Source organism: Rosa chinensis, chromosome 5 (assembly GCF_002994745.2).
Source record: "Rosa chinensis cultivar Old Blush chromosome 5, RchiOBHm-V2, whole genome shotgun sequence".
NCBI classification, from domain to species: Eukaryota; Viridiplantae; Streptophyta; class Magnoliopsida; order Rosales; family Rosaceae; genus Rosa; species Rosa chinensis.
Window position 1 is genome coordinate 13,146,314 of NC_037092.1, and position 21,207 is coordinate 13,167,520.

Genomic DNA, 21,207 nt, shown 5'->3' on the forward strand with positions numbered 1-21,207 from the left:
CTTTTATTGCCTCATAAAGGTCTATTGGGGAGCAATAAATGTTTATTTGGGGGCAATAAACCTTTCCAGCGGCCTATGAGATATCTGACGACCACTTTGGGGACCTCCAGCGAGGTTTTAAAAGAAGTCCGATGGGTGGCGGCCGGTGACCGGATTCCGGTGACCACCAACCAGAGAAGTCTCCTATGGCGCGCTTCTCTCTCTTTAATTCTCTCTCTCTCTCTCTATGTAATAAAGAGGTGAGGGAAAAATAGTCTCAAAAATAAACAAAACAAAAAAAAATATTGGGTATTAAGGAAGACCTTATTAGAGTTTTTATGGATAACTAGGTAAGTGGGGAAAAAAAGTGGGTGGTGTAAGGGGGAAAAAATCTATAGAATTAGGGTAAATGGTCAAAATTCCTTAAAAAATTAAAACTAATATTTGAACTTATAAACCTGACACACTTTTGGTACTTGTCGTCAATAACATTGTTAGCCCTTATGCCATTATTTATTTTTCAAAGGATAATTTAATATTTTCGTATCATCTCTCTCTCTCTCTCTCTCTCTCTCTCTCCAAGGACCTTGCCGTTGCACCCACGTCAGCTCCGATGACAACGGCACCTAGCCCCTCGCCACCGCCTACTAGTTCGAGCCTGTCCCTCGCCTCTATTGCTTGATCCTTGTCGTCGGGAGAAAACCAATTCTGGGAGCTAGAAATGATGAGAGTTGAGACTGATTCGAAAGGTGCTAAGTTTGAGCAAAGGAGGAAGATCAGGGACCTGGAGAGGGTTAAGAGCGAATACAACGAATGAAAGGGTCTGATTTCAAAGCTGGAGCGAGATGCAAAAAGGGTATGTGTTTGAGGGTTGTTGAGAATTCTGGGAAGAAATGTTGGTGTGGTGGTCAAATTAGCTAATTGGCTTTGATGATTGAATTTTCTTCTTCGTCACCGCCGAAGTCAAAGACTCAGCTGGAGGCTAGTATCACCACAAAAAACTTCATGAATTTTCTTCTTCGTCACTGCTTTTCAATCATCAGCTCACCATTTCCTTGGGCCAGCCCCTATTTTTTGCCATCGGATGATCCATTTCGCTAGTCGGATCCCCGAACCCAACTTTGAAGCGCTAATAGAAAACAGAAAGAAAACAGATTAGGTGTAGATAGGAACTTTTGGGTGTCCATAACAATTGCTAGTGTTGCTTACCTGTTTTGTTTTGTTTTTTAATCATCCTTGAAGAGATGCATTTGTTCTTAGAAATATGACGGAAAACATGCACATTAATGGAACAAATGAGGGAATAAACCTAAATTGGGCCAGGTTTTCAACCTTAGATACCATTGTGATGTTTAAAAAAATATATTAACTTTAGGGTTAAATACTGTTTACTCCTTATATTTTTGTCCGAAAAACACTTCAGTCCCTCGCTTTTTAATTTCACACGTTTAGTCCTTGTACTCTCAAATTTTGGACCTATTTCCATTCCGTTAGTCTCCGTCCAAACTCTTTGTTAACTTGCTGATGTGGCAGTCACTCTGCAGGAAAATGTCCATTATACCCTCACATTTTTTTTTATTTAAATTTTATTCTTTTCTCTTTTTTTTTCTTTCTTTTTTTTCTTTTTTTCTTTCTTTTTTATCTTTTTTTCTTTTTCCGGTTTATTTCTTCTTCCCTCTCCCCTGCAGAAACCTCAGCGATTAATACAACGCCTCCGTCAATCTCCTTAGCAACCTTCCCCTCCTCCTTCAAATAAACAAAAACCTATTGTCAAATGCTTCTCTCTCCCATTGACAAAAACCCGAGAGGAGATGGAGCTCCATGCCCCAATCATCAACAATCCATGAGCTCCATCCAAACCCTGCAAAAACCTAGTACCATCAAATCCCAATTCAAGGCCAAACAGCTCCATGCCCCAATCCCCACCGCTATCACCAACGCACTGCTCCGCCGCCCAAAACCATATCCGAAATGAAAATCTCCCTCTTCTCCAATGGAGACTTGCAAAACCTTAGGCCACACTCTTCTCAATCTCTGCTTCCTATACTCTCTTCCATATAGGCCATCAGAAAAACTTCAAATTACACTTCCAAAATCAACGAACAAAAATTGATCAAAACACCTAACTTCTAACCAAGATCAAAACTTGACCACTCAAATCGAACACACATGCAAATCGGACTCACTTGGGGTTGGGGTTGGAATGGGAAAGACTGGCATACATGTTCTTGGCCTTGAAGCTCTGCTATCAAGCAAGAATCGAGCAGAGAAGAGAGCGATTTCCCGTTCCGGTGAAGAATGAAGGTACAGATGCAGTTCGGCGAAACCAAAAACAACCGGGTCTGGCTTGAAACCCTTCGCATCAACCATCTCCCTTTTCAGCTCCATCGCCCTCTCCACCTTGCAATTGTCCACCAACCCTTTGAAAAAAAAAAAATCTGGTACGTTGTCGAAGAAGGATTAAACGGCGTGTCGTTGATGAGTTGCTTGTAATGCTCCATAACAGTATCGGGTTTCCGGTAGTCCAGATTGGTTTGGAAGATGAGGTTGTGGGTGACGATGTTGGGTGCAACGCCGGCCTGGGTGATGCGGTGGAGGGAGAGGAGGTCGGAGCACTTTGAGTGGGATAAGACCCAAAAAAAAAATTGGGAATTTGTTTATGGAGAGAGAGAAGAGAGGAAAAAGACATTTTTACCTTTGATTTAACGTCAAAATTAGACGGATGGACCTATTAATCCAAAATTGAAAGATGAAGGAGTAAACGTGTGAAATTAAAAAGCGAGGAACTGAAGTATTTTTCGGGCAAAAGTACAAGGAGTAAACAGTATTTAACCCTTAACCTTAATTATTAGTGGGTAATATCTCATGTATTGTTCTTGAAATTAAAAAAAAAAAAAAAAAAAAGACTACAACCGGCATGCAGAGATGTTTCTTATTGTTACTACTCTATTACGCAAACTCGTTAGGTTTGCAAAAAGTATGTCAAATCGGTGGCCTCACCAAATTATTGTATGCAATGGGATACAACTAAATTACAATGGATGCATTTCAATAGGCTACAACTCAAAAAGAATAATTGGTTGGGCGAACTTGCAACGTAGTAAGGCCGCCACACTCAAAATCTACCCCCAACTAAGTGCAAAATTCAGAAAAATATAGATGCATTATCCTTAATCTGTGACTTCCACCAAACAATTGAATGAGCTACTAAATTTTCTTGCACCTTTGGTAATAGGTACTAGGTTGCCGAATGGAACACAACAAAACCCTTTTTTTTTTGGCAAGGGATATGTGGACGAGGGAAGGCAGCCCACCAGTCTAGGAACATTATGAACCACACCTGGCTAGCAAGAACCAACTAACATCTGGGTGCAGTTCCAATTACCAAGTGCGAGTAGGCCCAAAATTTTTCACCATGCAAGTCGATAGTCGTCCAACAGTTCTGCCTCGTGATAATCCTGACTCTCAGGAAGTTGACACATTCACCAGCATTACATGGGTCTGACAGGACCCCGTTACTCTGCAACCTACTAACAAGGGACTTGTGAATGTTGAAATTCGAACTTAGATGGGGTTCCACTCAAATCAATAGCATGTCATCCCTGCCAACCCTCGTTGGCCAACAAAACCTTTTTGGTCCTGCTATAGTATGGTAAGGTTGAGTTTCTTTGTACCGGTAAACAAAGGTTAGTTTCACACAATTTTTCCTTATGCTACTTTATTATTTTTGCTGCAAAGATTGATACCTACAGCTCTGTTCACTCCAATGATTGGTATACACAATTCATCAGGAGCTGAATTTCTGGGTCTCAGTTGCAGCAGTTAATCAGACAGAACAGAGTCATTTAGGGTTTAGAGTTTTAAAAATAATGAGTTAAGTGATATTTTTGAAAAATCAATGAATTAAATGTCGAACAAGTCAAATATCAGTGACCATTAATAATCTTTTGTCCATTAAATATGTTAAACATGTGACATGGTTAATGTTTTGAATCAATATTTACCAACATGTTCTATAATCAACAGCTATGAAACCAAAGAAAGACTAAGAATTCGAATAACAGACTCGAGTAACCAAGGATGGGAAATCCCACAAGACCTTCTCCCTCGACAAACTCCACAAACATCCCACCATTCGATCCCCGAAAACGATCTCATTTTCACCCTCCACACCACCACCCCGTTCGGCTTCACTGTCACCCGCCGCTTCTCCAATGATGTTGCATTCGACGCCACCCCAAACCCCTCCAACCCTTCCTCCATCCTCGTCTTCAAGGACCAGTACATCCAGCTTTCCTCTTCTCTCCCGAAAACCCGATCTTCACTGTACGGCCTCGGTGAGCACACCAAAGCCTCCTTCAAGCTCCAATCCAATCAGACTCTAACACTCTGGACCGCCGACATTTTCAGCTCCATCCCCGACCTCAATCTCTATGGGTCCCACCCATTTTACATGGACGTGAGGTCATCGTCCGGTGATGGTAAAGTTAATGCAGGAACCACTATATCATGGCATGGATGTAAATTACGACGGCGACAGGATTACATATAAAGTGATTGGCGGAGTTGTAGACTTGTATTTTTTTTCGGGTCCGACGCCGGAATTGGTGATGGAGCAGTACACGGAGTTCATTGGCCGACCTGCCCCGATGCCTTACTGGTCTTTTGGTAAGTAGTGAATTCTAAGTTCTGCCTTAGTAATTTGTAAATTTCATTTTGGGGTCATATTAGTTTTCAAGAGTCACACAAATCAATAGTGTGTACAATAAAAGAGTAATGCTAACCAACCATAGTTTTTTTTATAATATGGTGTCAAATAGCGATGTCTCAATGTGCGACACGTAGACGAATTGTGATAGTTTCATGATATGAAAAAACTAATTTGGTCATTTTAACCATAAAAAATGATTTTTAGAAATTATTTCAAGTGATGGGTTGCAAAAATCTTGACCCAATTTTTTAAAATAATTTTCTCGGGTTTTTGACTTTGAAAAATTCATATAAAAAATGAATTGAGCATTTTGAGTTCCTTCAATTGTAAAATTGCTTAAAATTTATGATTTAGAAGTGAGAAAATTTGGCGAATCCACTGTTTTGGATGAAAAATATGGTGTCAGATAATCTTTTATTATTATAATTCTTTTTATGGGATAAAGTTTCTGCATTGGTTCCAATTTGAAAAAGCATATAACATCTTTTGATGTGCTTAGTATTGCTTGAATGAACACCGTTAGATGTAAATACATAATGAGTGTCCTCTTTACGTAATTTGACAAGCACATGATGTCATCTCTCTGAGCATTAATCAAATGAAATTGAGGATACCAAGGGGTAAATCATTTACCGTTTGCTTCAATATTTTACCAGGATTCCACCAATGTAGATATAGTTACAAGGATGTTGCTGATCTTGAGGAGGTGGTTGCTGGTTATGCAAATGCTAGCATCCCTCTTGAAGGTATTTGGACAGACATTGACTACATGGATGCTTACAAGGATTTCACTCTTGATCCCATCAACTTTCCATTAAGTAAGATGCAGAACTTTACAAACACCCTTCACCAAAATGGCCAGAAATATGTGCCGATCTTGGACCCTGGTACGTCGCATTAGACAATAAATACATATTTATTTTCCTTTGCATGCGCTTGTGAATTTTCTTGTTACACATGCAACTTAACATGTTATATATCAGACTTTCAATTTAGACCATTAAGATTAGGGTTTAAGGCAACAGAGGATTGGTAGCACCGATTGATATTGATAAATCTCTCTCTACCATATTGTTTGACTTTTATAGGTATTAGTATAAATGAGAGCTATGGAAGTTACATCAGAGGGAAGGAAGCAGATATATACATAAAACGTGATGGTATTCCTTACCAGGGACATGTATGGCCTGGTGATGTTAACTATCCTGATTTTGTACATCCACAAAGTGAACAATTTTGGGCTAATGAGATCAAACTATTTCAAGACCAACTAGCTTTTGATGGTCTTTGGCTTGATATGAATGAGCCATGCAATTTGATAACATCTGCTCCCACTCCATATTCTACACTAGATGATCCACCTTACAAAATCAATGATTCCGGAGTCCAGCGTCCGACCATTAATAAGACTGTTCCGGCATCAGCTCTACACTTTGGTAATATAACAGAGTATAATGTTCATAACCTATATGGGTTCTTGGAATCTAAAGCAACACACCAGGGGTTAATCAATGTCACTGGTAAGAGACCATTTATACTCACTAGATCAACCTTTGTAAGCTCTGGTAAGTACACAGCACACTGGACTGGAGACAATGCAGCAAGATGGAGTGACTTGGCATACACAATTCCAGGCATTTTGAATTTTGGACTCTTCGGAGTTCCGATGGTTGGAGCTGATATATGTGGATTCACTTTGAATACTACGGAAGAACTCTGCAGGCGATGGATCCAGGTAACTGAGCATGAGCCTTTAGTTTGAACACTTTCAGAATAGTTTTACCACGTTGTTTTAATTTAACTAAAACTTGAAATGTCGGCACTTCAGTTTTGCATATCCATTGTTACTAACTTATTTCTCTGTCTATATGTAGCTAGGGGCCTTTTACCCGTTTGCAAGAGATCATTCAGATATATTTACAATCCGCCAAGAGCTCTATGTTTGGGATTCAGTTGCTGCATCAGCAAGGAAGGTGCTAGGCCTCCGTTACCGGTTGCTCCCCTTGTTCTACACATCAATGTATCAGGCACACAAAAAAGGGACCCCCATTGCAAGGCCCCTTTTCTTCTCGTTTCCTGAAGATACCAATACATACAACATCAATTCACAGTTCTTGATTGGTAAAGGTGTGATGGTGTCACCTGTGTTGCAGCAAGGAGCAAATTCAGTTTATGCATATTTTCCTGCTGGAAACTGGTTTGATCTCTTCAACTACTCCAGATCAGTGAGTGTAGACTCCGGAGAGTATGTTATGTTGGACGCACCGCCTGATCATATCAATGTACATGTCCGCGAAGGAAACATTTTGGCCTTGCAAGGAGAGGCCTTGACAACACAAGCAGCTCGAAAGACTGCATTCGAACTTTTGGTGGTCATTAGTAGTAGCGGAGACAGCACTGGAGAAGTGTTCTTGGATGATGGAGAGGAAGTCGAAATGGGAGGAGAGGGAGGGAAGTGGAGTTTAGTGAAATTCTATTGTGGAGCAGCAAATGGAAGTGTACTTTTGAGCTCAAAAGTTGAAAATGGAGGATTTGCTTTGAGCCAAAAATGGATCATTGATAAAGTTACCTTCATTGGGTTGGAAAAAGTTGATGGATTAGATGGGTTTGCAGTCAACTTTATTAAGGGAACAAATTTGAAAGGAATGTGGGATGTCAATGCCTACTTTCACGGTGATAAGCGTTTTGTCATGGTAAAAATATCCAGTGTATCCATTCCTATAGGAAAAGAGTTTGAGTTGGAGCTGAGCCTGAAGCGTGACACCGGTGAAAACACTCTTTAAGAGAACATTGTTACACACCACTTAAATTTATGGCTTCCAAAACAAATATAAGAGACTTGTAATATTGGACTTTTTACTTGATATAATAAGTTTTGGAAGCAATGGCAAGAGAAAAGTTGCTACTTTGACCATGTATCCAAATTTTCTGACAAAATATTTCGAGGCAGAAGTATTTCTTTTAAAAGAGAAACTAATGCAAACAAAATTCAGCGATAATTTTTTTTTAAAAAAATAGAATATCTATATTTGCCGATGAAATTTTGTAGGCGATAAAAGAAAAGTTAAAAAAAAAAAAAAATAGATATCAACTTTTGACAACAAAATAGCGTCAGCAATATATATATTTTTTTTCTTTTCTTAGTGAAAATTAAATATCCATCTTTACCAGACAGTTGTTTGTTAAAAAATTCAATAAAACCTTCCTCTAGAGAATGCCTTGATGTTACTTACGAAACAAGCACAATCCTAACGGGAATTGAATTCCAGATCGACGTAGTCACTAGACGCTCATCTAACCTCACTTCATATGCAATTTTGACAAACTGAGATTGGTTTACAATTCGATCTGAATATCCAAATTTTTTTTGTCCTAAAGCAGATTCATCATTCACCTCGAAGATACCTTTCAATGTGAGCAGGCCAGATTATATTATATATCTTACACAAATGTTTCTTCACAATTTGTATCGCCACTTTTCATTTATCACATACTCACGAAAAACTGTCTCTGCATAATTGTCTAGGTGATGAATTCAGATTAGCCTTTTGAATTCCCACCAAATTCTTCCAAGAGCCGCTCGATGGTCTTTCTTGATATGATCTTGTCAATCTCAAATGCTTGCATCTGCTCTCCGAGACCTGCATGGGCACCATAAAGAAGTTTAGTTCAATCCTGAAATGGTAATGCAATTAACCATAGAAACTTGGAAACTAAAACAGGTGCAATCAACAACAAACAGAAACTTGTAAGGTATGCATTTCAGACAATCATCATTCTAAGGCATGTGTTCCCGATTTACTCTTCCATGACACTTGCAAGTGGGGCTATAATTGCAATTTTGCTAACCATCAGAAACTGAAGTCCATGTTCTGCAGAGAATTGAAGCAATTCTAACCTGGCTTGGGGATAGCTTTCAGAGGTAGTTGGGAAGCACTTGAATTGAAGAAAGACAGCAGATTCCTCATGAGCTCCACTGATTGAGCAGACACTAGGATCTCTCTCTATAATAGACCAAAGTTATAGAGTGATGTGAGTCCACATCTACTAACAAGAAAAAAATTATAGATGTGCTATTTGGAATATACATGGTTAGTGGGAGCCAATTGATTACTTGTTAATTATGCTCATCTAGCTTTTTTCCTGGGTAACATAAAGCTGCGTGATCATAATTCCTTAGCACAAGCATGAATATAAAAAAGAAGCACGTCTCTAACCTTGAAGTTCTTTTTCAAATCATAATACCCAGAAACAATCATGAGAAGACGAAGTTTCTCCACCTCTGAAATCAGAAGGAAAAATATTAAAAATTAAAAAAAACAGGAACAGAACGACATTTAATTCTGTAGCTTGGAGTTTAGACAGGTGATAATGATCCATAAATAATTTGACGAGGTCATGACAACAGTAATCCTACTGCACTGGTAGGGGAAATCCACAAATTCTATGTGTCAGGCAATGAAATTTAAAAGCTACAGAAATATAATATATTTCAGCATGTATCCTGACACTTCTATTATAAGTCAAATAAAAAGAAGAAAACAACTGAAATGTGCTTGGACTAAAGCACAAGACATAGAATCTCCGAATTAGTACACATACGGTTCACCAAATATTAGTCCACAAACTGACTTGTAATTGATAGTAAATGCTTTTTGTTTCTTGGGAAACAAAATAACTTTATGCTTAATCGACAATCTCTCAAACACTGATAAGGAATGGGTTTATTTCTCAAAAAATGGAAAAACTATCTTATAAAAGTCAACATGATGCATGAAAAACATGAGACTACTTACAAGTAGGAAACTCACTTAAAGTTGGGCAATACAAATACCAATGTTCTTCAGATAGTTCATCTTTCATCCAAGAGGATAAAATACCTAATCACGGTGATAACAATGAGATAAAGTACACTTACGTTGAAAATATTTGATTTCATGGACTGGGGATTCCTCATGATCAAGAAGTTCTGAAATTGACGTCCCAATAGAACTCATCCCAACATATGATACTGTCAATCTAGAACCGGTATTGTCCTGATTACCTGTTTCAACAATTTCCATGTTATTGGAATGGGTGTGTTTATGATAGAAGAGGAACAAATCCTATGACAAGGCATGGAATATAGAATAACTAATTTACTAGATTGATGTCATTTGTTTGAATGATTTTTTATTGTGCGAGTTAGTCACCACATATGATTGTTCATACCAATTTGTTGAACACCCAATTTTGCAGTTAATAACAAAGCGTTATTGCAGGCATGACAAGAAATTTGTTGCACCATTAAGTAAAAACTCAAGGTTAGTTCAAGTTCATACCTACTTGTGTCCACTTTTTGAAATCCTTGCGCAATATATCAGCTACTTTGAGACCAGTTACATCATACATCTTGTATCTCACTGAAATCAAGAAAACAATAAAATTAGTGAAAAAAAAAATTTATTAAAAAAGTTAAACAGAAAGTATGTGCAAGTGGAGGAGTGGAGAACAAAGTACATACATAACTGGTAAAGACCATCACATCCAAAGCGACCAGCACCATGGATTAGCATTGCAGCCATGTATTTATCTTTGATGGAACAATTAGAACTGCTCAAGTTTGCAGAATCTAAGAGGATGGCAGCTAACTGCAGGCAATCAGCAATTCCAGAGAAATATTTTTAATTTAAGGTAATGGAGGTGCAAGTAATCTCTAAACAATTAACCGATAGCATTTCATATCTTGAAATAACTACATATTGTATGGAAAGAGAAGGGGTAAAAAGGGAGCTACCAAAAATCTACTGAATCCATGTCCAGCCAAAATCTCAGGTGAGCGCAGCGCAAATTTCTCAGCGATAGGAGTACAGCATGAGCTGTCCTGTTTGGTATAACAAGACAATCAGCATACAATGGTAAGAAAAATAGGGATACATAGGCATGCCTATGCATGCATACGCATTTGATTTGTATATAAATATGTAAAATGCATTCAACCACGTGAATAATTAAAAGTATATACAGTGACATATTAGTACCCCAAAAAGAGCCAAGTATTTAAACATGAAGAGAACAGAATATACTGTACAATTCACTATATTTGGCTTGTGCAAATCGGTACAATAATTTCCAAATAGAAGCAACTAATTGCAAAAATCATTGGATCACAGCATTCCGACTGTAGTGCACAAATATTTTTCAATCCTTCATGGTAAAAGTAGGATAGAATAAGATATAAGCAAACAACTGATGGTGTACTAAAATTTCTAAAATCATACCTGTCCTACAGTAACAGTGTCAACCCAGGGGTATACAGAGTCACCCTGTAAAATGAAAAGAAATCTTTAAATAGGCTGTTTTTAATTATTGAAGGTTCCTGGAGGATGTAAGATAAACTTAGTAAAGTAAACAGAATTCAACAAAGCACCTTTCCGCAATTGAAAATTTCAACTACTGCATCTTTCAATGCCTGTTTTAGGAAGACACAAATATCAATCATTTCCTGTGGTTAGGAATGCAAGTGTATCCAGATTTCAAGAGATAATATTACCTCTTGCTTGGTTGGGAGCTTGTAGCCATTTAGTAGAACTAGTTTAAGACTCCCAAATAGATCATAATATGACAGATCAATCTGCTCGGCATTACATAATCAAGGGAAAACATATAAATTGAACAGGCAAGTTACAAATGACCAGACTTGTTTGCTCTTCAGCATTGATCTATCCAAGTGGAAGACCATAAAACACCATAATAGAACTTGACAAGAAAAAAGCAACTTGACAAGCATTTCCGTAGTGAGTAGAACATACCTCATCTACAAAAATTAAGGACATGTGATCAATTTGACAAGAAGCAAGCAACCATTTGAGTTCGCTTTGAGAACTTATGTCTGACCTCTTCATGTTGATCACAGGCACCGTGCATAAATGGTCACTTTTATGTGTTTCATTCACGTAGAAAGCATACATGATGGTTGAGGCAAGGGATCCGACATCTGTAAATTATCACATGATGATTACAGGAACTCTGATATCAGTCACAGATTTGATGCCACATAGACCAAATGCACTATGCATGCCTGACTAGATGAGCATAAACTTTGGACAATGGAGATCCTTAGAATTACAATACGGTTAAAAGTATCAGTAGAAATGAAAGAATTTACTTGCAGATGATAAGGATTTTTTCGCCTATCCAGGGAACAGCACATAAATTCTCTTGTGCCATGAGTCTTAAAAGTTTATATGAGTGTATTGTAGTCTCCTCTTTTGTTTAGGAAAAGTTTTAAAGGCAATGATACAGATCTTGCAGATGACAACTAAAGATAGGCATTACCAGGAACATCTTGAGCTATTACAGCATGTAAAAATCTTCCCGGAACACCAGCATTAACTTCATCCTTTGTGGCTTTCAGATACCGATTAAGCCTCTTAATGCTTGGACATGACTCAGAAATTTCGAACTGCGGCGAGTTGCCATTGTAAAATGAAGCTGCAGACTGAGGAAGTGGAACTGCAGACAGGTTTTCCTTCCTTCTATTCACACGAAATGTTTTTTCAACAGTGGGACTTGTATTACTAGATACACTCTCACGCTGCTGATCATTTTCTTCAGTAGCCAAGTTAGAGCAAAACACAGTCTGAACATTTGTGAATTCAAAGGACTCAGATTTACCATTCTCTGACCACTCAAAGTTCTTTTCTGGACTAAACTCAAAAGGGTTCTTCTTTATACTGAATGAAGAGGATTTTTCCTTTGGAGTAATTCGATCAAAGGGTTTTTCATTTGGACTGAACCGTTCAAACACATCTAATAAGGTATCTTGTGGCTGTTTATGACCAATATCTGACATAGACCGAGCAATGTTCCTGCTGTGACCCACATTAAAATCAAACGCCGGAGGAGGCCCATCGATCAGTCCATTAAAAAATGGGTTCTTTCTTGCACGACTGTAAGTTTCCTGAAAATGCAATTGAGGCACAGTTTCAATACAATTCAACTGATTCAAAGAAAAGGGTAAGCAGAAAATTTGTCAAAGATTGAACCTTGGCACACTTTTCCAATACAATTCAAGGATCAAATGAAAAGAGTAAGCCGCAAGTGAGTTAATGATTCAACCTTGGCACAATTTCAATACAATTCAACAATGAGATATAAAAGGGTAAGCAGAAAATGAGTTAAAGATTGAACCTTGGCACAACTTTCAATACAATTCAACAACGAAATGAAAAGGGTAAGCAGCAAGTGAGTCAAAGTCTGAACCCCGGCACAGATTTATTACAATTCAACAATCAAATGAAAATGGTAAGCAGCAAATTGCAATGGAGTTCAAGATTGAGGCACAGCTTCAATACAATTCAATTATTAAATGGAAAGGGTAAGCAGAAAACGACTTAAAAGATTGAACCTTGGCACAGTATCAATACAATTCAACAATGAAATGAAAAGGGTGAGCAGCAAAGTGAGTTAAAAGAGTGAAACCTTCTGAGGCTGAGCGACTGCTTTTGGTCTCGGGCTTGTTGGAGACCTCATGATGATGAAGATGAAGAGAAGAGAGCCCAATGCTAATGCAAAGGAACAGGCTTTGAAGGCATTGGAAGGCGGCAGAGTCCATGAGTAAAACAAGAGCACAAAAGGCCAGAGTGAGCTTTGTGATACCCGCCATGGTCTTAGCAAAGCCAGAGCAAAAGAGCCAAGGAAAAAAAGTTCATTATTGGAACGAGTACCTATCAAAGTGTCAAACTTTTTTCACCTTGCCTCACCCTTTTAACTTTTACTCTTCTTCCAATAGGTAGTAGATTAATATAAAAACACTCGGCTTTTCAAAACCGTGTCAGTTTTTCATTTCTTATTTCAAAGGCTTCTTACAGTTTCACCAGTCTTGCAGCCGCGTCAACCGAGCTTGGAAGCTTGGGTCGCATCGCCGGGAGGATCAGAAGCTCAATCAGGTCCACGTGGCTAAAAGGAGAGACCTTTAGGTCTTCAATCTCAAAAGGGTATTGATATTTCAATTGGTTTCTCCAATTTTCTAATCTGGGATTGGCTTATTTGCGTTTATTTTCAATTGGGTATGTTTGACTATGATTTGGTTGTATTCTTGTGAGTGCTTGATAATGCTGTGTTTGGTTGGTAGGGAAGTGTTGGAATTGGAGAGAAATTCTTGTTTTTCATTGTGTGGGTTTTCATACTGTAAAAATTTGGTAGCTTGAGAATTAACAGGTTGAGCAAATAGAGAGGCTGTTAGAGACATAACACACCCAGTAGGGTTTTAGGAGTGTGATAACTTGAGAGTTAAGGGGGGCGACAATCACACTGGGGTTAACTCTTTCTGTGAAAACAAGGCATTACAGTTGTTTAATTTGTTCTTTTCATTAATTGTTCCAGGTGCCATGGATATCCCTCTGCCTCTTAGTAAATTGGCTATGCATCTGGTTAATCACGACGACAAGTAAGTATACCTTATCTGGTATTATATCACTGCTATGTGGTTTTGTCTGGTGCTATTGGAACGATTGGATATGTCGACTTTTGCAGAATGGATTTAGACGGAATTTTAGTACAAGGAGGAATTGCATAAACAACAGAATGTTTTTCTTAATTTGTTTTTCTCTGTTTTGGTCACTAACTTAGCTACTCCTATTCCCATCTATCTTGAAGCTCAGTAGATTTTTACTTTGCAGCAGAAGTGCGTTTGTTTGTGAATTTCCAATGATAGATGTTTTGGTTCATAAAATTTATCTTATAAGGTGTAATTTGCTGGAAAATTTGTTGACTCCCTCTCTACTCTATTAGGGACAAGAAATATGTAGTTCTAGTAGCAACCGGAAGTTTCAATCCTCCTACTTACATGCATTTACGAATGTTGGGTAAGTTTCTCCAGCACTATTATTATTATTTTTGCATTAACTGGAAGTTTCAATCCTTCTACTTACATGCATTTACAAATGTTGGTTAAGTTACACCTGCATTATTCCATTTTTTTTTTTTTTTTTTTTTTCACATTTGATTGCCCTATTTTAGAATTATGTATAGCAGGTTGTGCTCTATTTTGAATTGGGTAATAGACTCATAGGTTTCTGGTGTGAGGGATTATGATGATGAAATGATGATTGCCTGTTAGGTTATACTTGAGAAACTTTATTCTAAAGTGCTAAAATTGTCTTACTATATCATCATCATAGTGACATGATGCGGCAACTCAATCATGAAATCAGTCATTGTTAATAGACCAAAATCATTTAAAACTGAAACTTTGTGGGCTTAGATAATATAAATTATTTAGCTTCTGCTAATTTTTAGAGTTCTCACCGATGAGATAACTAGTAATGTCATCTTTCTCTTGGATAGGTTAAGGTTTTAGGGAAGCATATATGATAAAGTAATCTGGGGTTCACATCCAAAACCAATTGGCAATGGATGGAGTGGCCCAAACCCTTATAAACTCATAGGCAAGGTCCCATTTTTCCCATGTGGGATGTATAATCTCAACAATATGTATTTCCTTGATATTTCATAGAACAAGAAATGGATCTCATTTTTAACTTTAAGGACGGAATTGCAGGTATACAGTAAACATGTTTGTTTTATGTCAGATATATAGTTTTTTAAAATGTAAAGAAGGCCCGGCTACGGTGAAGAGAATGAAATGCCTACTGTTTGTAAACCATCTTATCAATGGCTCATTCCTATCATTTAGTGTTTGCAACTTTTGCTAAGTTGATGAGTGTCTTAAGTTAGTAGTCTTTCTACAACTTTTGGATCTCTCAACTTCCACTGAAATTACATGTCTGCTGTAATTTGATCTTTTTTTCTTTTTTTTTGTGCACAGAACTGGCGAGAGACGCAATGAATTCTGAAGGCTTTTGTGTGATTGGAGGTTATATTTCACCTGTTAATGGAGCATACAACAAGAGGGTATGTAACCTTTAATAGTTTCTCTGTAGGCTTGAGTAGAAAGAGCTTGCGTAAGCACAATGGGTTACTTGGATGAGTTTGTTAATGCTTGCCGATGTTTGGTTACCTATTTCTGCCTTATAAAGTTTTGTAGCTAAGTGACTAAGTCATAAGATCAGGTACTCAGATAGTATGACATTCATTAACATGGTCTGACAAAGTACTCACTTGGTCTGCTATGCAGGGACTTATATCTGCTGAACATCGTATACAGTTGTGTCATCTAGCCTGCAAAAGTTCAGAGTTTGTAATGGTTGATCCGTGGGAGGTAATTCTCTCTCTCTCTCTCTCTCATGGTGCACTGTACATGTCCTCCTGGACCTGAAATTTTGGGTCATGCTTTTGTTCTGCCGTACTTTCTATATCTTGCTATTCTGGCTTTGTACTTATGTATATTAGTTTTTAAACCATTTTTACAGGCAAGACAAAGTACCTTCCAACGAAGTTTAACAGTACTGTCTAGAGTCAAGGGTTTCTTGTCCGAGTCTGGGCTGATACCCAGTGGTAAGGTTTGCAAAACTATGATCCGTTATTTGCTTCTAAGCGATTGAATTGAATAATTAGAATTTGTCATCACATAGATTGTTCTTTTATATGTATGCATATAAACAGGAGTTCCAAGCACATGTGCATATTCTTGCCCAAAAACAAAAGCTGTATGGCTATAATGTAATAGGAAATTTGTCGGGAAGCTATGCTACTTGAAACCCTGTTTTTAAGATTGAGTTGTTTCCTGGACACTTGCTCGCTCACTATTAACATATAGTACCTTATAAAGCTCAAATTCCGTATAAGCTCTAGGCTCTAGCACTTAATTTATCACATATTTCTTTAAGGACTTTGCTTAATCAATTTAATGCATGACAACTTTGAACCCGGTATACATATCTACTTCTTCATTAGAAGTATGACAATTTTTTGTTGTCCTACTTTTGATAGAATCTCTGAAGTGCATGCTTGTTTGTGGTTCTGATCTACTCCACTCTTTTAGCATTCCTGGAGTTTGGATTCCAGACCAGGTATGTCTGTAATATAGTGGTATTGTTTAGTTTATTCTCATCTTCCTGTACTTACTCCGTTACCTCTTGTAGAGAATTTTTTTTATTAATTGAAAAGTGATTTTTACATCAAAAGGTGGTATATATAGGTGATTTGATCATTACTTCCAACAATTACACATGAGTTTAGTATTTGAGTGGAAGTTAAAGTTATAGCGGGATAATGTTAACCATTTGACTTCATCCATTTCTGGTCAAAGCAGAACGTTATCTGCCATAACTCCTTGTCCTTGTTTATCAGGTCAGGGGCATATGTAGAGATTATGGTGTGGTTTGCATATGCAGGGAGGGACAAGATGTTGACAAGATAATGTCAAATGATGATATTTTGAGGGAGAATAGGGTAACTCCATCTTTGATTTTCCAGTTTTCTGCTTGTATATTCTAAAAATTAATCAAACTCTCTCTCGGTGGTTTAAAACTCTGAGATTTGCTTAGCTGCACATTTTAGTTAACTATTAACTAAAACAATGTAATGAACCAGATGAAGTTTGCACCTGGGTCTTCTTGGGTCATGCAAATATATAGTCTGAATGATAAGATTAGGTTTCATCATGGTTTTGAAGTTTTCGGGATTTATGACCTTTTTCTTTCATTTTTTGTGAAATCTTTTAATGCCTGACAAAGTAAAACCTTTTGTTGCCTGAGTAGTTTTGATTTAAACCATCTTTACAGTCAATTGCTTTGTGGTCCATTAATGCTTGTTAACTGTACTAAATGTCATCTTTATTACAGGGTAACATAAGAACTGTGGATGAGCTTGTACCAAACCAAATAAGTTCAACAAGAGTAAGGTAAGGCGATATGTTCGTTAACAAAACTATTAAGAGAAATTATGAACTGACGATTTACAGTGTAATTCAGGGATTGCATCTCAAGAGGATTGTCAATAAAATATCTGACTGCAGATGAAGTAATTGATTATATTAAAGAGCAGCATCTGTACTTGAACTCAAATGACAAATGACGATCATGATTTTTCATCAAAGTGCAGATGTTTATGAGATCATTGTGTAAAAATTAATAATCAATCGATTAATGGTACATATTTTTGACAATGGATTGTCCACTGTTAAAAGCATTCTGATTTTTCTACCACCGTTTTTTATCTTTCATTTTATTCACATTTATCCCAGGTTGTTTCCCTTCAAATCTTGTTCCAGTGATGGCCACTGTTTCAAACTTTAGTCTAATTAGGTTGATAAGCTTTATTCCCCCACCAATCCCTTTACTAAAACCACTCTTGGTTAGCAAGACTCTTTTTTCTTTTTCTTTTTTTTTTTTTTTTTTTTGGAAAAGTGGTTAGCAAGACATTGGTCTTGGACAATAAGTGGAAGACATAGACATGATTGACAACTGATCAAATCACAAAACTAAATCATTCTCAAAATCTCACCATCGGATTCATGATCTATGGAGTCAAAAGATAAGAAAGGATAACAACTTTGTTTTTACTAATAATTGGGATCAAGTCAAAATTCAGGAACACCATCATTCAATATTATCACCTAGGTCTGCTTTCCCTAATATCATGTAATCTTATAATTCTTCCAAGTTTTTCTGCTGCATAGAAACTATCACACACTTTCGTTTGAACAAAAACTATACATCCAAAACCACTTTTTTCATGAGTGGACTGGGATTAAGAAAGGTTTGTTTACTTTTTATTCTTTTTTTGTTTCGAAACATACCAACCACTAATTGATGGTTGTTAGGAACTGATGTATCAGCTTAAGTTGAGTCAAAGAATGACAAAAAGCATCACCTTAAAATTGAAGAAAAGATGATGACAATCAGATCATGAGAAAAAAGAAAAGGAATTCCACTTCCAATTTTCCTTCATCGGCGCAAATGGAGCTCTTGGTCCTACATGGTGTAGGATTTTGTCCATTTGTCCTAGTTGAACTGTGTAGAAAATGAATATGTGGGTATTCATACAGGTTTGAGGAACCAGAGTCATCATTATGTTAGCTATCCAGGGTTGATCTTTGACCTTAAAAAGTTGAAAAAATAGTGCATGCATGCTCCAAAGTAGAGGAAGAGGAGCCATGCCTATCATTATGCACATGGCCAGGCAGGAATTAATGGATAAGAAACTTTCAAATGATATTTTCTTTTTCTTTTTTTCGTTTTGGTGGTTAAAAATCTTTCTAAATGTATCCAGTAAATTTCTATGTAAATCCAGTAAATTAGTTTTGCATGAAAAGATACTTATATCCTCGTACGAAATGATAATAATAAGTCATGGTAAATAAAAATAATAACAAAAGAAACCCTAAAGTTCAAAACTTTTTTTTTCTATTTGTACCCAGCAGTTCACTGTATTTACGTTGTTACGTTATTTTTTCGAGCAAAACCTTAAACCCAAATTTCACTTTCCTTTATAATTGCTTCAAGGGTTTAATACGCATGATATTGACAAAGTTGTGACTGCAATTATGATTTCGGAGGAGTCAAATAAGGTTTGTGTATTTTGTTTATCATAGAACCGGAAAAAACGATATAATTTTTAGTGCAGTTTATCGCACTTCATTCGGCCAACAAGCACCGAAAGAAGTTAGAATTTTCGGCAGTTAACAACCGAAAATATAAGAAAGTTGGGCAGAAAACCACAGAAAATTTGTCAAAATTTCGGAGCACAACTACCGAATTTGACTGTTTTGTTCGGGTGATAACTACCGAATATTGGTATAATTTTCGGCAGACAACTACCAAATGTTACTACTTGTCAAATTTGTGACTGCGCTCCTTTTTCCTGTACTCGGCGCCGAGTCCGTTCTCTATAATGATGCTCTGCACGAGTTCTTCTCAGTTGGAGATCGAACTTGGCGCGACCCTTATTGATGCCGAGATAATAAGGGTTTTGTTGGGTGTGAAATTCGCTGGGTGTGAGGTTTGCTGGGTATGAGTTAAAAATAAGGGTATTGTTGGAAAAGTTGCTGGGTGTAACTACAAATTCTATTTTTTTACTGAGGGTAAAAAATTTACTGGGTCTAAATAGAAATTTGCTAGGTACATTTAGAAAAACCCAGAAAACATTCCAAGAACGAAAAATTTGTTGAGTAACTAAATAGAAAGTTGGGTAAATAGAGGCAATTGTTATCACAAATTCTCGCATGGATCCGCAACCCTCAAGAATTCACAAACGACTCTCTTGTTCAGTGTCATATCTACTTTATAAATAGCGAGAAGCATTTTTCTCAATATTATCAACATTTTTAAGAAACAAAAATTGTCCAATGAAATGCCTTAAAGATTGTTCTTCATTATTTTTTAACTCAAGTAAATTTGTAACATATATAATTATCCGATCAATGCCTCAAGATAATTCTTCATTATTCTTTTCACGAAGACAATATTGTTGTCCTCCTCGTTACACACGAAATCCATGAGGGAAAAAAGAGAAAAATTACTCAGCACGATAGTTTCTCTTCTAATCGAGAAAGCTAATGTTATATATAGGAGCCCGATATTGTTCTCTATGAGGTTAGAAGGAAAGGGAACCATTGCTGGCAGGCATGGCAGGTTGATCGAGAAAGCTACTGAAGAGAGGAAGAAAGAAGAATCCTGAAGTTCTTCAAGGCGCACCCGACAAAGAAAAGCATGCAAAATTACTCATTACTGGGCGGCCCCCAAAAACATAATTCATATTACTTTGGCGGCCCCCCCCCCCCCCCCCCCCAAAAAAAAAAAAAAAACTATTATTCATTTGAATTCAGAGCTGCTGCTGCTGTGTATTTAATAGCTAGGAGCTACTGGCTACCTTAGCTTTGTTAAAGAAAGCTTCCAAATGTCAGTGTAACTTTACATTTTTACTTGTGAACTTCATAGCTGAGAGAAAAAACTCAAAAAAGAGAGAGTGGGGACTGGGGACTGGAGACCCTAACTAGAATCTTATGCCAAATACATAGCATAGAGGTTAATTTGGTAGGATGCAATCATAAATCACTATTTTAGTAGATAGTGTAGACTTAATAACTATGCCTTTGCATAGGATAGAGAAACTCAATTATACATATACACCTTTTTCATTAAAATGGAAAGTTGCATAAGACTTGAGATTATTGGAGTAAAAATGAATGAGATTATCTATGCCTTTGCATAGGAAAGAGAAACTCAATTATACATATACACCTTTTTCATTGATATTGAAAGTTGCACAAGATTTGAGATTGTTGGAGTAAGAATGAATGAGAAGTAAGTCTACACTAGGGGCATTTTTCATTAATTGTGATATTCTAGTCATCAATTTGTTACATGAAGAAGATTAATGAAGTTCAATATCGCAATTAGAAATAGTGTAAAATAGATTAGGAGTACCTTTTTCTTAAACAAATAGAACACAGAAAGTCGAACTGAGATTTTTATTTTCTACCCACTAAACCAAACCAAACACTAATATGTAAATATTTCCAGTAAGTTTCTTCTAATATGTGCTAGGGCTAAGACAAAATTATCGTTCATTATTCATTAATACATTTCGATGTTGCCGGCCACTCCTAGGCATGGCATTGGACCTACCCC

At 37.1% G+C, this 21,207-nt stretch overlaps 3 protein-coding genes across 6 annotated transcripts; 2 read left to right on the top strand and 1 right to left on the bottom strand.

The window, feature by feature from the left end:
* The first annotated feature begins 3,955 nt into the window (after positions 1 to 3,955).
* On the top strand, positions 3,956 to 7,510 carry LOC112201656 (alpha-glucosidase). The gene is given in 5 exon segments (XM_024342568.2): positions 3,956 to 4,482; positions 4,484 to 4,647; positions 5,347 to 5,577; positions 5,779 to 6,425; positions 6,565 to 7,510. Coding segments are annotated over 5 exon segments (2,478 nt in total). The 3' UTR covers positions 7,474 to 7,510.
* A 582-nt stretch (positions 7,511 to 8,092) lies between these two features.
* On the bottom strand, positions 8,093 to 13,364 carry LOC112166729 (exopolyphosphatase PRUNE1). Of its 2 annotated transcripts, XM_024303620.2 has the most exons (13): positions 13,154 to 13,364; positions 12,008 to 12,632; positions 11,482 to 11,666; positions 11,223 to 11,303; positions 11,100 to 11,141; positions 10,951 to 10,995; positions 10,467 to 10,553; positions 10,194 to 10,320; positions 10,012 to 10,092; positions 9,609 to 9,734; positions 8,908 to 8,972; positions 8,589 to 8,694; positions 8,093 to 8,331 (listed from the first exon to the last, which is right to left on the bottom strand). In XM_024303620.2, exons 1-13 carry the CDS (start codon positions 13,202 to 13,204, stop codon positions 8,231 to 8,233), a joined length of 1,722 nt encoding a protein of 573 aa, XP_024159388.1. In that variant the 5' UTR covers positions 13,205 to 13,364; the 3' UTR covers positions 8,093 to 8,230. The 2 variants fall into 2 exon arrangements, with proteins under 2 accessions (XP_024159388.1, XP_040363007.1); XM_040507073.1 differs by lacking the exons at positions 11,100 to 11,141; positions 11,223 to 11,303.
* Positions 13,365 to 13,511: 147 nt separating this feature from the next.
* LOC112166730 (nicotinamide/nicotinic acid mononucleotide adenylyltransferase) lies at positions 13,512 to 17,793 on the top strand. 3 transcript variants are annotated; one of them, XM_024303623.2, is made up of 10 exons: positions 13,512 to 13,668; positions 14,057 to 14,120; positions 14,465 to 14,538; positions 15,501 to 15,586; positions 15,810 to 15,893; positions 16,045 to 16,129; positions 16,565 to 16,644; positions 16,925 to 17,026; positions 17,419 to 17,477; positions 17,548 to 17,793. In XM_024303623.2, the coding sequence occupies exons 2-10, from the start codon at positions 14,062 to 14,064 to the stop codon at positions 17,648 to 17,650; spliced, it is 732 nt and encodes a 243-aa protein (XP_024159391.1). In that variant the 5' UTR covers positions 13,512 to 13,668; positions 14,057 to 14,061; the 3' UTR covers positions 17,651 to 17,793. The 3 variants fall into 3 exon arrangements, with proteins under 3 accessions (XP_024159391.1, XP_024159393.1, XP_024159394.1); XM_024303625.2 differs by lacking the exon at positions 16,565 to 16,644 and having other exon boundaries at positions 16,045 to 16,134; XM_024303626.2 differs by lacking the exon at positions 16,925 to 17,026.
* Positions 17,794 to 21,207: the final 3,414 nt, after the last annotated feature.